General features: G+C 44.6%; 1 protein-coding gene across 1 annotated transcript; it reads right to left on the bottom strand.

Moving 5' to 3' along the window:
• Positions 1–9,898: 9,898 nt before the first annotated feature.
• On the bottom strand, positions 9,899–15,198 carry LOC119457515 (probable inactive tRNA-specific adenosine deaminase-like protein 3). Its single transcript, XM_037719106.2, has 9 exons — positions 14,989–15,198; positions 14,649–14,780; positions 14,511–14,565; positions 14,348–14,415; positions 14,045–14,252; positions 13,880–13,979; positions 12,944–13,100; positions 12,297–12,399; positions 9,899–10,442 (listed from the first exon to the last, which is right to left on the bottom strand). Exons 1-9 carry the CDS (start codon positions 15,035–15,037, stop codon positions 10,211–10,213), a joined length of 1,104 nt encoding a protein of 367 aa, XP_037575034.1. The 5' UTR covers positions 15,038–15,198; the 3' UTR covers positions 9,899–10,210.
• Positions 15,199–15,227: the final 29 nt, after the last annotated feature.

Raw genomic sequence — 15,227 nt, 5'->3', positions numbered from 1 at the left:
TCTTGACGTCGTGGTATAGGGCTTATAGGCTGTGGCTTGCTAATTTGCTCTGCCCTAGAAATCCAGAGAGCTTTAGTTAACTGGAATTATTGCTTGAATGAAGTGACAGCAAAATGGCTTTATCAAAGATATATAGCTGGTTAACCTAAATTTGAAGTTCGTTTCAGATAAGTGGAGTTTCGAATTATCCACGTTTGAGTTGCTGCAAGTCTTCTCTATTGGATTTCTCTCCTACCGGCTGAAAGTTGTGAACACATTCAGTGACAGCCGTCAGTTCTGTTGTGTCGAGAAGAAAAAACGAACCTTTTTTTAAATCAATCAATCAATCAATCAATCTCGTTCCAGGACAAAGAGGGCTTCGTGGAGAGCAATGCAGCGGCACCCCCTGTCAGCCTGCTGCAAGCCCACTGCACAAAGGCTAGCAACTACACCAAAAAGAAGCACGCCTTCCGCCTGAGACTAGCCGACGGTGTTGAGTTCCTCTTCGTGGCCAACAGCGAGACGTCCATGAGCGACTGGGTCAACAAGATCTCGTTCCATGCAGCTCTGCCTCCGAGCTTGCAGCTGCTCAGTTACGACGAAGCTCGCAAGAGCACTGGCCTCGGCACGAGCCTTAACGCCTCAGGTAAGCCCTGGCCACCTGGGCTCATGTGGGACATAGCGAAGTAGCCGTGTTGTCAGGTAGATGTTTTGTCATGTCTTGCACACACTGCATTACGTTATTATCATTTGACGCTGCACGCATTTCTCATGCCTTGTGCTTTCTGTGCATGCTTCCTTGCTTTTGTGCATGACGCATCTGGTGTTTGCAAATCGCTGAGAGCATTTTATTTTGTCCATGCCGCTTTCACATGCACTGTGCAGACCAATCATAATGTTGCGTACCTAATTGCTATGACATTTAATACATTGGGGCTTATAGCCGTGTTGCACAAGCAGTCTCAATGGTCATTGAGCACTTTTGGTGAAATTGTCAACTATTTGGCCTCCTAACTTTTTTTTTTTTTTTGTGATAGAGCAGCCGGAACAAAAATGTAGTGAGCTAATAGAGAATGAACTGAACATCTTCGGAGCTAGTTAAGTAAAATACATAACACAGCCACATCAATTTCTTGAAATAATTGTCATAGAATCACTCTCAAGCAAGTAACCGAGTTTGTTCAGTACTAGTGGCATTTCTTTTTATGTGTATACTTTTTAATCTTCACAAACAAGCTTGATGAATTCGAAGAAGATACCATACAATTATCATTGTGAATGCATGTGTGACACTGGTATTGGTCAGAAAAGCCGAGGCAGGATGACCGTGTTTACAAAGTTTCGAAATCAAATTTTGTAAGGATTATCAAGCTAATTCCAACAAGTTCTCCATCAATGTCATAAGCTATTTATGGATACTACCTTCATTCTGAACCATGATGTGTTTTGTCCTAGTGAGTATGCATTTGAGGTTACATCATTAGAAGCTGAGCAGCATAGTATAATTCAAGCTTTACTGCCACGCACTTTGTAATCCCACTAGTCCATTTCTACACTGCACTAATATGAATTCCTCTTGCACCACGGTTAACGCTACTGATGGACACACTGCCTACCAGCTGCACTAATCCAGCACTGCTTGAAAACTGTACAAAAGTATTTTGCCGGTTGAACTGAGGTTGCGGTGCTTTCAATCCTTTCGCCTCCATGCTGCTTCAAAAAGCGAGCAATGCTGCATGTCCGGAGCACACAGAACAACCAAAGCCACCCAATGCACCTTGGCGCACTGCTGCAGCTTTTTGATTTTTCTTGTCTTGGGTCGTCGGCAAGTTCTCTCTCGCTCGCTCTCTGGTGGAACGTGACATGGCGGAGACTGGTCCACCGCGCTGCATGCGTCGTCTATGACTCGGGCTTCTTCTCCTTGACCACCTCGAAGCGGAACCTTCTACTCTCTCATCACTGCGGCATCCCGAACATTTCACCATCTCTGGTTGGCAAGAACAGCTGTAGTTCTCGCGTCGAGCTTGCCGTTGCTGACTCTGCGTCACCCTTTCTTTCTTTCCCATCTGTCCTCTCTCTCTCGCACCCTTCGTCGATGACGTCATGTGCCCAGCGCCGAACGTGTCGCACCGGCCGCCTTCTTCAGCCGACAGCGACACAAGCGGCACGCCGATGGCCGATAGGCGAAGACGGGACCAGTCGTCAACGCCAAGCCCTTGCTCCTCACCGGAAATGAGGCACACGGTGGTGTCGTCCCACCCACAGGGTAGCATTGGTGCAGCGACAGCGCTGCCGCCACAAGTGATGACGCGGGTCGAAAGAGAGAAGCCCCCGATTCCACCCCGAAACTCGTCTATTCGTTCGTCGGCGTCGTTCGACGTCCCGGACGGTGCAGGCTCATCGGTCAAGAGCAAGATTCAGATGTTTCAACAGTCGGCGCACAGCGCCACCATCCCTGCACCACCACCATCCTACTCCGGCATGCTGCCATCACGAGGCAGCTCCCATGCTGGTATGGATGCTGGTTCCTTCAAAAAATTTATATATAGTTGGTTTCTCTCTGCAAGACTTTTTGCCCGGGCAGTCCCAAAGGCCCAAAGGTCTTCCAAACTTATAATGCTTCACTGTCGGTTGGCCCTGATGTGCCTTCAGGTTATCTTCAGGTTCAAATCTGGGACAGAGTATTATGCCATTAGTCTATCTCAGCTACATTGAAGTAAAGTTTTTCTGAGCTGAGATAGAATGGAACTGGGAACGGCATGCAACTTTCCATCTAGAAAATATCTGTTGCCAAGAAAGCTCATGGCATGAGAGTAACACAAGTCCCATAGCACTTAAGCCCTGCAAGACCAGCTTGAAGCAGTCCTTTTTCGTGCATTGGTTCATTATGAAATGTACGTCCCCAAAAGATTGCTGTTAGTGAATGCTCCTTTTCAGGCTTGAAATGTGAGTCAGAAGTGACTGTTACCTGGAGTGGTTCAATGGAAGCTTTTTTTTTTTTTTTTTGGGGGGGGGGGGGGGGGAGACAAAGCAAATTCTCTTACAACCCTAGCACAATTTTCTTATCTTTGCTCGCTAATACTGCCCATATTCTATTCAGATGGACGGTTTATGTGTAGCGCTTAGTTTTACAGCCGCAAAGAAAAGCTGTTTGATAGCCTTACACAAACAAAAAATTTTTTGCTTTTGGCTGTAACTCGGGACTGGCACAGAAGCATTTAATGTCAATTTACAGTATCTTTTTGGTTGAGCTGCACAGCTGTGCTCAGGTGAATGCACATTGTTCATTTGCAGCAACTCTAGCTGGTCAGGTAGATATCTTATCAGTTCGTGCACAGAGCTTGTGACAGTCTCTGTTACTCTGCTGTAAAGTTATGTCCTACCATAACCAGCCAAACACGCGCCTACCTCGAATTTGCTGCCTTTTTCTATTCTCAAGATGATTAACTGTGGCAGTTGAGAGAGTTGTTTGTGATGCAGGAGGGACGTTGCAACACCAAGGGCCTACGTATCGAGCTTTCTCACTTTTTTAGAAGTGTTGATGTGAACTCAAAAAAAGAAACGGTGCAAAGAATGAATTTCTTGCACTCTTGTTTTTTTTTGCGGCAGCCACGCATTAGCCATTCCCGCTTTTACACACTGCCTCCCCCCTTGCATTTGCCACCGCTTTGAACCTCTGGCTTAATCGAGTGATCCCTGCATTTGGTTTCGATATGTTTTGTCGTCTTTGCACGTCGAGTGTAGCCTGTTGTTTAGTAGTAGTGATTGTTCTTTGTCTATTTGTTCTGTCCATGTGGTCTGCGTTAACAGGTACGTAGCCCTTTAGTATCTTGTCCTCTGGTGTGAAGTAACACAAAGCTCCAAATGAAACTTGTGCGGGTTTCTCATTAAAAAAAAAGTTTCGGTTGAAGGAAAATGCGTCTTGGTTCGCGAGATCGCTAGTGTAACACTGAAGTACAAACATACTACCGCAAATGACAAAAGCCACTGCTGTCAATCGAACAACCCTTGTGTGTGAGGAGTGGGGAATGGCTTGGTACCCTTCCTATTATCTTGTCAGCTGAAGCGCCACACATTGCAATTTCGCTACTCCGATCACCAGTCACTTGTGGTTATCCTTTTTCCATTGGTACTGTACCCCTGCATTGCCAACTGTAAAAGTGCGTTAAAGACTTAAAGAGGGATACTTTTGAGTTTAGCTTCTACAAAAGCATGCTTTTTGCAAATGGCTTTGCAAAAGTTTGTTAGCCTTAGCAGCATTTTGGGTCATAAATTCTTTTCACACACCAGTTATTATAAGCCATGCTCTAAGCATAGTTGACTGGATAAAGTTGGCATGATTTGATGCAAAGCTTTTATGGTCTGAAGTGAGCTATTGTGCTAGAGTAGGGGTTCCAGTTAAGTTTGACTTACCTAAGCAGTGAACTTGCATTCCTAAAGTTAGGTGTCTCAAAACAAGCAGCTTACAGTTGCTTAAAAAATTTTCACAAAGCTTAAGCCAAGACTTTGCATGTCTTCTACAACTTTAGTCTTCGCCTCGGACGTGTTTATGCTGCTCTCATCGTTGGCAGCTTTGGCCACCCCTCGCTCTGCAACCGAAAGCATTGCATCTGAAAGAACATGGTCTTTGAAAGTGGCAGAGAACGACATGAATTAGACTGAGCGATGTGATGTTTAGAGCAAAAAAAAAGTCTGCAAGAAGGGATGCGGTCAGGCTCTATATGAAATATGGAATTTCTGAGGTTTTACAATTATACCTTCAACTGGTTAATGGCGCCATGACAGGCCAGTCATCAAAATGGACAGTGACAAATGTTTTTGGTTGGTTCCATGCATTACGTTGTCAGAAGGCTTTGTTAAACCAGAACAGCAAAGAAAAACTGCTCATTTCTTCAGTAAATTAGCATAAATAATGCATCACCTCCTATGGAAGCATGCTCTTGGGGGAAGTGGAGATAACTCATTAAATTTGAAGTTTCGTTATATTGCTAAATAAAGAGTTCCGAGTATCGCAGTTCACTGTTTTACACTTATCTGAGATCTGTGCCATTAAACTTAAGCTTAACACTGACATTGCTCAGACTGAATCGCACAGTTGTGTAGATTGAGCAGCACTGCTTGCACTTTTTGTTGAGAACGTTTAAAAATTGCTTCAACTCTCGGCGAACAGGCAACCTTTTAGCCGAGGAGGTAGCCAACAGGTCCTCGGTGGATGGCCATTCGCCCCCGAATGTGCACAACGGTTACGGAAGCCGCCCATCATCCATGATTGGGACGCCACCGACTACAAATCGAACTTCGGCAGACGGCTACAGCTCAAGTGGTCTTGAAGGCAAGTTGACTTCTTTCTGAACATGCGAGAACGATTGCAATGAGAGCAGTTAATGGTAAAGAAATTAACACATGCATTAATTAAGCCTCTAATGTCCCAAAGCTGCTCTGTAGTGGTGGGCTTCGGATGACACTAAAGTGAACTAAAGTCTTTTTAAGTAAACTTTTTTTTATGCTGAAATACACCTTATGAAAAAAAAAAGAAAAAAGAAATTCACTACTGGATACAGTAACCAATGCAGTAAAGCACTGCTTCTTTAAACTGAAACTGGCAAAACATTAGAAAAATAGTCTATCTGGTCCAATTGTGTCACTGCTAACTATAAAATAATTTTTCCAAGCACTGAAATTAATAATAAGGCACACTGTGTTTCATCAAGTTTTGTGTTGAACGCTGTGCATGAGGTTCTCTTTAGGTCCAGATATACTTTACCGAAAAGCAGGTACTCCCTTGTCGTGCGTCAACCCACATGTACGCCTTTCTTGTATGTGTTCCCTAGTCCAGAGGGAACATATACCCACATATACATAGTCCAGAAAGCCCATACTCGAAAAATGATAGCTCACGACATCCCATGATAGCTCAGTGGCTATGGTGTTCTGCTGAGCATAAGTCATGGAATCAATTCCTGGATACACCAGTCACATCTTGATAGTAGCAGAAGGGTGAGAAAAAAGCACCCGTGTATTAGGTTTAGTTAAACTTTAATAAAAGGAGTAGATGGTCATAAATAATCCAGAGCCCTGTACTATGTGGCATCTCCCATAGCACCTAACATGTTAAAGGGCCACTAAAGAGAAATACGAAATCAGTTTAGACCAATAAAGCACTCTTTCAAAACTTCGTTTTTGTGAATTCCACTGTAAGAGGTTGATTACTATAAGATGAAATGAAACTCAAAGTTCTGTGTATTGAATTTCACACTGAAACTGCAGCACTGGTACGTCAATGTGACGTGCCAAATTTAAATGTATTCAATTTTTTTTATATAGGCTATCATGCTGCAGTGTAAGTCCTTAAAGCTTGCAAAGTTCTGTCTTTGGCTTACTTAGAATACAATGCATTCAATCTTCACCTATAAAAAATTAATAGGCCCGAGCAAATACCGTCAAAATCCATGACATCATGGCAAGTGGGTGTGGGAACTTGAAGGCAGTGCAGTCACATTTCTTTTGTTTTGTAATCATTTCTGGCTTTATCAAACCACCTCTCACCAAAACAGTGGCCTTTTTGTTATTGTAGAAGCGTAATTTAACTAATACAGCTCAAATAATCTTTCTCTTCAGTGTCCTTTTAAGCCCCGTCAGTCAGTCAATCATAAGTGATCATTCAAATGGTCGCTTGCACAATGAAATGCTAGATCATTCGTCTTGCTGATGCAGACTCTCCTCCAACCTACGTGGCCCCGCCTTTGCCGAGCCAACCCCCACCGAAGCCACGTCGGCCGGAAGACTCGGACTCGGACATCGCGGGGACCCTTTCCGACGGTGACCAGGAATGGAGGAGAGGTGAATTGCGGTTTGATGCAGACGCCTTCCTCGCTTTCGCACAATCATCATTACCTCATCGTTCCATTAAAGCACCGTCATGTTTTTTTTATTTACTGAGTGCTCTTCGCACCTGGTCTCTACATTGTCTATGCTCGGTGACTAGCTAAGCATTCAGTGCAGTAAAATGTCACTATAACAAAGTCACATCTGACACAAAAATACCTTTGTTATATCCGATATTCGTTATAAGCATAAAGATATAGAGAGGGACTCTGATAAATCCCAGTAAGGTTTGCCTGACGGCAGGCCTAACATGCTGCCCCAGATGGGTATAATAAAGAATCTAATTATATGCGCAACCATCAGCAGGCACGACATCACAACCCATCAGCAAGCACGACAGCTGACTGCTCCTGCCAGGTGAATAGGCTGTACATTCCGAGGACCTTCACAGTGCTCTCACATTTGTAGTTGTTCTGTACAGCGGTGCTTACAGCTGTGTTCCGATACCCTTTACCTAAATACTCACCATTTTGTTAACATGTTAATACACACGCTGTACGCAACACCACCTGCACAGCGCAGCATTGTGACGACTTTTTTCTTTAACTCTCTTTCCCGTCCAGGTTACAGCAAAAACCGTGGAGAGGACAAAGTACAGTACAGAGAGGTATGCTTTCAGCTCATTGTTGTTCTTATCCTGCACCTCCGCATCTCCGTCGACATTTTCAACGTGAAAATCTTGTGCCACCTTGAACGTGTTATCGCAAGGCAGGTTTAGGGTAGCGGAAATTAGTCATTTTCTCCTAAATTGGGTTGGCACATGCACCCGTGAACAAAAGTGTATGAACCGCAGGCTAACCGAAAGAACTTAATTTATTCATTATTCAGATGCACAAACTGGAATTGCGGCTAGCAGCTAGCTGGTGATGTTCTGTAGATGGAATGGTCTCACTGTCTTGTTGAGAGTACGCCTGAGCAGTAGACAGATTGGAACCAAGGCAAGCGCTGATCTTTCTCACACCCTGTCTGCTGCACTGTTACATCCTCGCACCTACAGCAAACGGCGCGCAAGGTGTGATCTTATCGCACTTGGACTTCATACCGAACCTATACTTCTTTCGGCACATGTCGTCGGATGCTGATGGAGGAATAACACTTTTTCAATGCAAGCCCAGTGACAGTTTTGGTTTTGTGCGCTGTACTACACAATTGATTGGGCGCTATATTTAAAAGGGCTCTCCTTAGTATAAACTCCCTTTTGAATAAATTTCCGGACTCCCTGGGAGTTTAAATTAACGAGATTCCACTGTATTTGACCCAGACTGCTGTGACAGAAAGCACCCACGAAGTGCATTCGGAATACTGCAAGATGACAGGAAAATTCGCGATGCAACATCAGTATGCCAGTCCACTGCACAATGTTTTATCTTCATCTGTGCACTTGGGTAAAAAGAAAAGCAGCTTTTACCATGATGTATGTGAGACGATGGTTTCTTGGTCCACGTAAACAGAGATACTGCCTTCAGCATTGAACTGTGGTATTTAAGCGAAAAATTGCTTTTTCACATTTAATAATCGACTTCAAAAATGATTACATCCTTGTGTCATCTTCGAGCATCGGGAGGATATTTACCATCAAAATTCACCAGCAACTCACCCTAACTGCTACCTTTTCAAAACACTGTCTCCACAGACGTACCACCCACGAGGTGACACCCCATCAGGCGCCACAGTGGCCCGGCACGCGTCGCTGCCCGGAAGTGGGAATCCTCCGGCAAACCTAGCCAGCAACTTGCAGCAGTACTCGGCGACCTTGGACCACCGACACCAAAGGGTACCGTCGTCAGAAGGCTCGTCGGAGGGCGACTACGGCGACAAAAAGTCCCGCGATCGCAAGAAAGGCGTGCTGTCCCTCTTCCGGAAGCGCTGAAGCCGGTGCAGTCGCGGCCCCAAAGTCTGCTTAGGGCTCGAGATGACGTCTCGAAGTTGTGTTTAAACTGGCATGCAAAACACGAAAAGCTAATCAAAGGGGTATATAGAGTCAAGATCACCAAAAAAAAAAGAGAGAGAGAGAGAAACAAAACGGACGCCTTGCAGCAAATAAGTCTGTGGGAACTATGTACGACAAAATGCCCAGTCTTGTACCTCTTGATCTTACCACTGTGCAATTTTGACATTTTCTTGTCTACCCTGTGGTGCTATGGCAGCTTTTAGCTTAAAATTTTGACATTTATAACTTAGAACATTTCCTGCCTTCAATGATTTTATTTTACTTTTAGCTTTCTGGAACCCAGGAACTGCACATTTTAACTTACACCGCCACAAGTACGTCCAATGGCAGTTCGTCGCGGTGGCGACACTTAAGTTGTTCGGTCGTCGAGTCAGATGCACTTTTATGTGTTCCTTCGTACAAGTTCAGTTCTTTTCATTCTATGTGCCTTCATCCTTCTTTGTTTCACAAGCAGCCACGTTCTGCTCGACAAGATGCAAATCACACTGTGGCATCGTAAACTCGCTCAAAAGTGTTGACGTGCAGCTTCAGTTGTTAGTCGTAAAGAAATGTCTTTTTGTCGTTCTCCAAACGCGCGCAGTTTTGCAAACCGACAAGTCACGACAATGTCCAGGTCTTTGTGTACAAGCACCTTGTGTATAGTTTACCCCGTCCCACTGTTTTTTTTTCCCGTCATCATAGTTATATATTTTATATATATATGTATATGTATACATACTTATATGTATTATGAAGCTATACTCACAAAAACAGTGCCTTGTTTTTGCACGAGTTGCCACGGATGCACTGACGACACTGTCATTTTGAGTGTAGGGAGGTTTTCCAGAGCTAATAATAAGGGCAACTAAAAATTTCTGGTGGACACCTGGTCCTCAGAACATAGAAGAACAGTGGTACAAACGTAACATGTAGCAGCTGTGTTGTGCAAGGCTTTGGGTGTGGATTGACGAGAGTGATGCCACGGCCAGTTTATATCGCTCGGGGTTGGTGCAACTTTTTTTATTACCGCAATTGCTCCGGACTGTGTATAGATAGATGCGTCTGCCTTTTGTTAGAAAGGCTTACGAAATACTATAGCGCTGAATATACAATGTGCTGTTGTAATGTGAAGAAAATGTTCAGTGAAAGTATGCTGTTTTTTTTTTACTTGAGTCTACTCTGGAAGAGTGGACCGTTGCTTTGCCTTCAAAGGAGAATGAACAATACCGTGCTTTGTAAAGTGTACTTGTCTCGAGTTCTAAAAGTGTGGGACTCTACTTAAAAACGTCGTGGGACTCGAATAGGAAGAAGGCTTCGTGTCTCGTGAAAAAAAATAAAAGCCAAACTTAACATGAAAGAAAATGTGTTCTCATTCTTTTTACTGGAACAAGAACGTGATCTGTCAGGCTGAAGATTTCAGTGGTCGTTGACTGTAGTTGCACTTGGTGTGGCGGCTTTCTTACAGTTGTCCGCAATGTTGTCAGAGAGAGCGGCGCACTCTTCCTGTAGTAGTCCGCACCACACCTGAAAGTGGTGATTGAGGCCAGGTTGAACGTGCAACTTTCGGAGCGAACCCAAGGCACCGTGTGACGTGGGGTGCCCGTAGAAGACGCGGCGCACTCTCGAGTGGACCAGTGCCATGGCACACCTAAGGAGAATCCGGAAATGTAAAGCAAGTTTAGAAGTGCACAAATTTGAAAGACGCACACCACATACAGGCAACTGTCAGATCACAACTGTCGCGATGTGTCAACCCTTTATAGCGGAGAGTTGCCTACAGGAAACATGCCAGAAAGCTTTTGCCGAGTTTCAGTATTGAGCAAAAAGTTTCTTGCTAAACGATTTCAGCCAACACTGAATAAAAGGCAGCAAGCGTCATTTGTTGGTTTAGAGCAGCAACACAGGACCAGGAAGAAGTCTGGGACGTGACTGGCTGTCTTTCGTAAACGCAATTAGAGGAGACACACCAGTGCAAGATCTCCGGATGCAGTGGTGTCACACAAGTGACGTAACGCAAATAAAAATGGTTCACATATGACGAGAGCTGTCTGTACAAATCCCAAATGAAGGCTTGGAGTGAAGCCACTTCCAGCTTTCTGCCTGGTGTTACTCCCCTATTGCTCAAAAAGATTCTGAAAATTACGTTTTCTTTTTGTTGATTATGCTCATTCTCAATGTGTTATGCACATTTAGATAGAAGATTAACATTTGGGGGGGGGGGGATATTTATATGTGCTGTCATTAAACAGTTAACATGGCTAGTGGGGTGTTTAATTCGGAATTGCCGATAAATGACAACCTCGTATGTCAGATTCCCAAACTGTCAAATAAGAAATACCGTTAGATTTGCATGCAGAAATCAGAATATTCATGCAGTGCTATTTATTAGGCAGTGCCAGTAATGATCTTCTGACACAATTTTCACTCTCTTTCCTATACCATAGTCATCTTAAATTTAATTGCATGGATTAACATTCCAAAGCCTAAGAGCAAGCTACGTGGGATGCCATAGTGGAAGTCTCCGGATTGATTTCAACCACCTGAAGTTTTTTTTTAGTGTGCACCCAAAGCACAGTACACAAGCTTTCTTTCTGTCCCCATTGGTATGCGGCCGTCACAGCTGGGAATCGAACTTGCGCTTGCCAGGAGAACATCATAGCCACTGAGCCAGCACAGCGGGTAGTCTTCACAGATTTCCCCAACATCTTCATAGAAAAGTTATGCAGTATACAGGCATGCAAAAGCGCCGGCAGCCAAATAGCTCCCCACATAGCAAAAACAGGTCAGCAATCAGTCGGAAAAGCACTAACAGTGCAGGACAATGAAGGCAGACCTGTAGGTATATTCAACTACAAAATATTACAAACCATGAAATCTGAGGAAAAGCTGAATATCCCTGCAGCTTCACAATGCAGCCTGGTATTTGCATTTCGGGCCTCGACTAAAATATGCAAACAACATTATCGTATGCAGTTTTACTGGCTACTGCTACAGGCCTGCTCGGGAATTGAACGTTTTCCAAGATCCCGTGGTCCGTAAACTTTTGGGGTTGACTGTACCTGTAGCGTGTGCCTTCCTTGCCACATTCCACAAGCAGCTCCCAAGCATTATTAACACTTTTAAGGGTTAATTTTTTATAAAACAACAGTACAATTATGGGCCTTTTCTCTCACGCAAACAGCGTGACCCCCTGCGCACAGGGATCACCTACTGCCAATTATAGCACAAAAACATTTCGCTCATTATAATGGGGCAGACAATAGAGCAGTTACTGCCATCTGTTGTGGAAGGAAAAGCACCCTGTGACAGCCTGTGTTCGTCACAAGCCCATTCTGAAAGTGCCGAAATACCCACAATGAGGATAAGATCACCTTTCTCATAATCAAAAAAGTGACGATCACTCGTGGCGAGCTGAAGACATCCAGATCGTATATGGGGGCTGACATTTATACTCAAAAGCTCAGTGCACTGCCCCATCGAAATAAACCATCGGTCCACTCACATTGTGCACGGTTCGTGAGTGATGTAGAAGTCGTAGCCAGTGCAAAGGTAAGGTGCTTTTTTGTCTACTTCCAGATCTTGCGGTGCAACTTCACAGAGAATGTCTGCAGGAAAGAAAAAACTATAGTAAGTCTGAAAGAAGCATAGCCTGTCTAAGTGGATTAAGTACGTGCAACTTAAGAAATTAGGAATTTCCATTTTGCCATGCAGTGCAGTCATGTATGAATTATGGATACTCGTATCCTGATAACTGAATCCTTCAAAACAAATGACGAAACTCTGTTTGATTGAGGAAACCCTGTTGCTGGCCGTCTCTGTCTGGCCAGGTCAACACAGCCCAACCAATGCAGTGCATTGTGAAAGCATGTGGTCAGGTTTTGTGAGAACCGGGCTGCATTGCACAGGTCTCCACAATGTTAGATGTCACATGCAAGTTGCCTTGCTGTGTAAACAAATGTACTGCTTTTCTTAATTTTTTTTTCTCTGTTTATACACTGCAGTCATTCACGAGACTTCCCCAAGCTTTCTTGTGCAGGGGCAAGTGCTCATTTGAACTAGTTTGCCGGAAAGGAACCATACTGCCTCTCTTGAAAAGAAACCAGCACACTTAATGGCAGTCCTCCATCATTGGCTAAGTGCACAACTCACTTTCGGCCATCAGCGGCCATGCTCCTCCACCTTGATGCCTAGCGACCATGTCCACTGCAACCATCACGGCATGCTTCAAAGGATGATTCTTGTCTCCAGTCGCTATGACTAGCGGTGTCGATGTGTCCGGGTTGACGACAACAACTCCAACACCTGTCTTGACCAAAGCATGAGGAACATTAAAAGAACTGTGGCTCCATTCTACGCTGTGAAGGTGGTTGGGCAGCGAAGCTGTAAACGACACCCACAACGATTACCCACTGTGACATCACTTGAATTAACACACCTGGCTCTACAAAGAGCGAAACCAGAGACAAGTGAAATGTACTTAACCACGCCCTTTATTACTTCACGACATTATATTCATGCTGTTCTTCTGGTGCCTTTACTTTCCGTGGTGTACCCATGGTAGCCTGGGATGAACTGAATGAGTTAGACCGTAGTGACGTCACTGCGTGATTTCTATGCTGTTGGGTACTTTACCACTCGGAGTAGCTTACGCAACCGTAATCTTTACCGGGAAACACACGCGGGAGAAGGAACATGCTTCGCATTATTTGCAGACGTCATTAGCATACATTATATGGCTTGCACTTCACACGAGGGTTTTGAATGACGTCAACCCCTTTCAAAGCAGCTGCAAACCTAATCTTTACCGGAACGCGTCGGAGGGTGTTCCCATTGTTCACACGCGCCTTATCATTTATCATGTGGTTTTGATGCTTGTTTTGTGGTTTTTCTTTTGAAAACGAGTGCTGAGCTGTATGCTGTATGCCTGATTTCAAAGGAGATATGCTGTTTGTATTGAATTTTTTGCCTGGCGTTTTTTTTGCTTACGCCAACGACACGAAAACTTCCTTGGCTGGTAGAGGTATACAGCTTCGCTGTAACAATGTTTTTGCTACTATGGCAGACGGGACAAGTGAAAGTTGTTACCAGGCCTTTCTGAGCAGCTTCGATAGCCAACCTCATGTATCCTTCCATGTCTTCCTTGTCCTTAGCCGTAAAGAAGTTGTCACCAAGAATCCTTGCAATCCTGCAAGAAAACATGATGGATGCATCAAGTCCTGCTTGGTAGATGCAACACAGCATGTGACGTACAGCTTGTCTTCGTGGAACTGCGTTGGCCAAAGCGAGTTTGATGCTTCAAACTGGCATCTTGTCAGCGGTGCGTGCTGAGGTACATCCACTTCTATCACATCCTTGGACAGACCTTCGGTGAGGGATGGGTCGGCATCTAGTACATCTTCGATGGTCTTCACGCTGTCCGAGTCGTCTTGTCTGCGTGGGCGAAGTATAATCTGCATTCCTAAGAGCACAGACCAGCGACAGGCGCACAGTATGAACAATGTCACGGTTACGTCAACATAACTGTTGATGTAACAACAAACCTAATCAACAAACCTGTTTCTGTGCTGCGCACTCTCTTAAGGTGCTGCAGCTCGCCCAAGGGCACCATCTGGGATAGCCATCTAGCAAAAAAAAAAAAAAAAAAAAAAAAAAAAAACAGAATTATGCAATCTCGAATAAGACTCTACACAGGTCATAAAGACTCCGCTTCACTCACTTCACAAGCCGTGACGTCTCTTTGCGATCGATGATTTGTCCGACATAGACAGAGACTGCGGAAAGCAAAAGTTGAACGATTTACATTGGTTGGGCTCGCAGGAACGCGACGTGTCGGCTGTCTATAGGATGACTATACCTGTGACAACCTTCCGGAGGTATTCATCTGCCAGTACAGGCCGTAGCTGTAATTTTGAGTTTGACGAATTCATTGCCGATGACAGACTTGTGTCATCTGGCTTTGGCTTCTTCACCAGTTTTTCGTCTGCATCTGTAAAGCGCACAGAAAAAGTCAGCCGGTGCAGTGTATGAGCTAGTTCCTTCGCCGTGATGTACTAGTAAGACTGGCTCAAGAGGCGATTACAGCGCGCTACGGATACACACTATGCGGTAACAATGTCACCAAATCCCAATACAAATTTATTTTTCGTGAGAACTACGGGGGATTTTCTATCGAGTAGAAGAAGACAGAACCGTACCTGCGATAGTTTTTCGCTTTGCAGCAATTGGTCCTGTAGCATGCTCCATGTGTCAGAACGGATCCCAATGTCCTAGTCATTACAACAGACAACCCAAAACGTCCACATGAAATCGCACAAGATCACGATCTGTTTCACACATTGGAGGCAAAATCTACAAACAGCGCGCACATGGTTCCCGTGTGGCTCGGCTCGGCTCCATCTTCTTTCGACTAATAGCTAGCAAGATAGGTCGGATA

This window comes from Dermacentor silvarum, chromosome 7 (assembly GCF_013339745.2).
Source record: "Dermacentor silvarum isolate Dsil-2018 chromosome 7, BIME_Dsil_1.4, whole genome shotgun sequence".
NCBI classification, from domain to species: domain Eukaryota; kingdom Metazoa; phylum Arthropoda; class Arachnida; order Ixodida; family Ixodidae; genus Dermacentor; species Dermacentor silvarum.
Note: the sequence above shows the minus strand (reverse complement) of the source record. Positions and strands in the feature narration are given on the sequence as shown.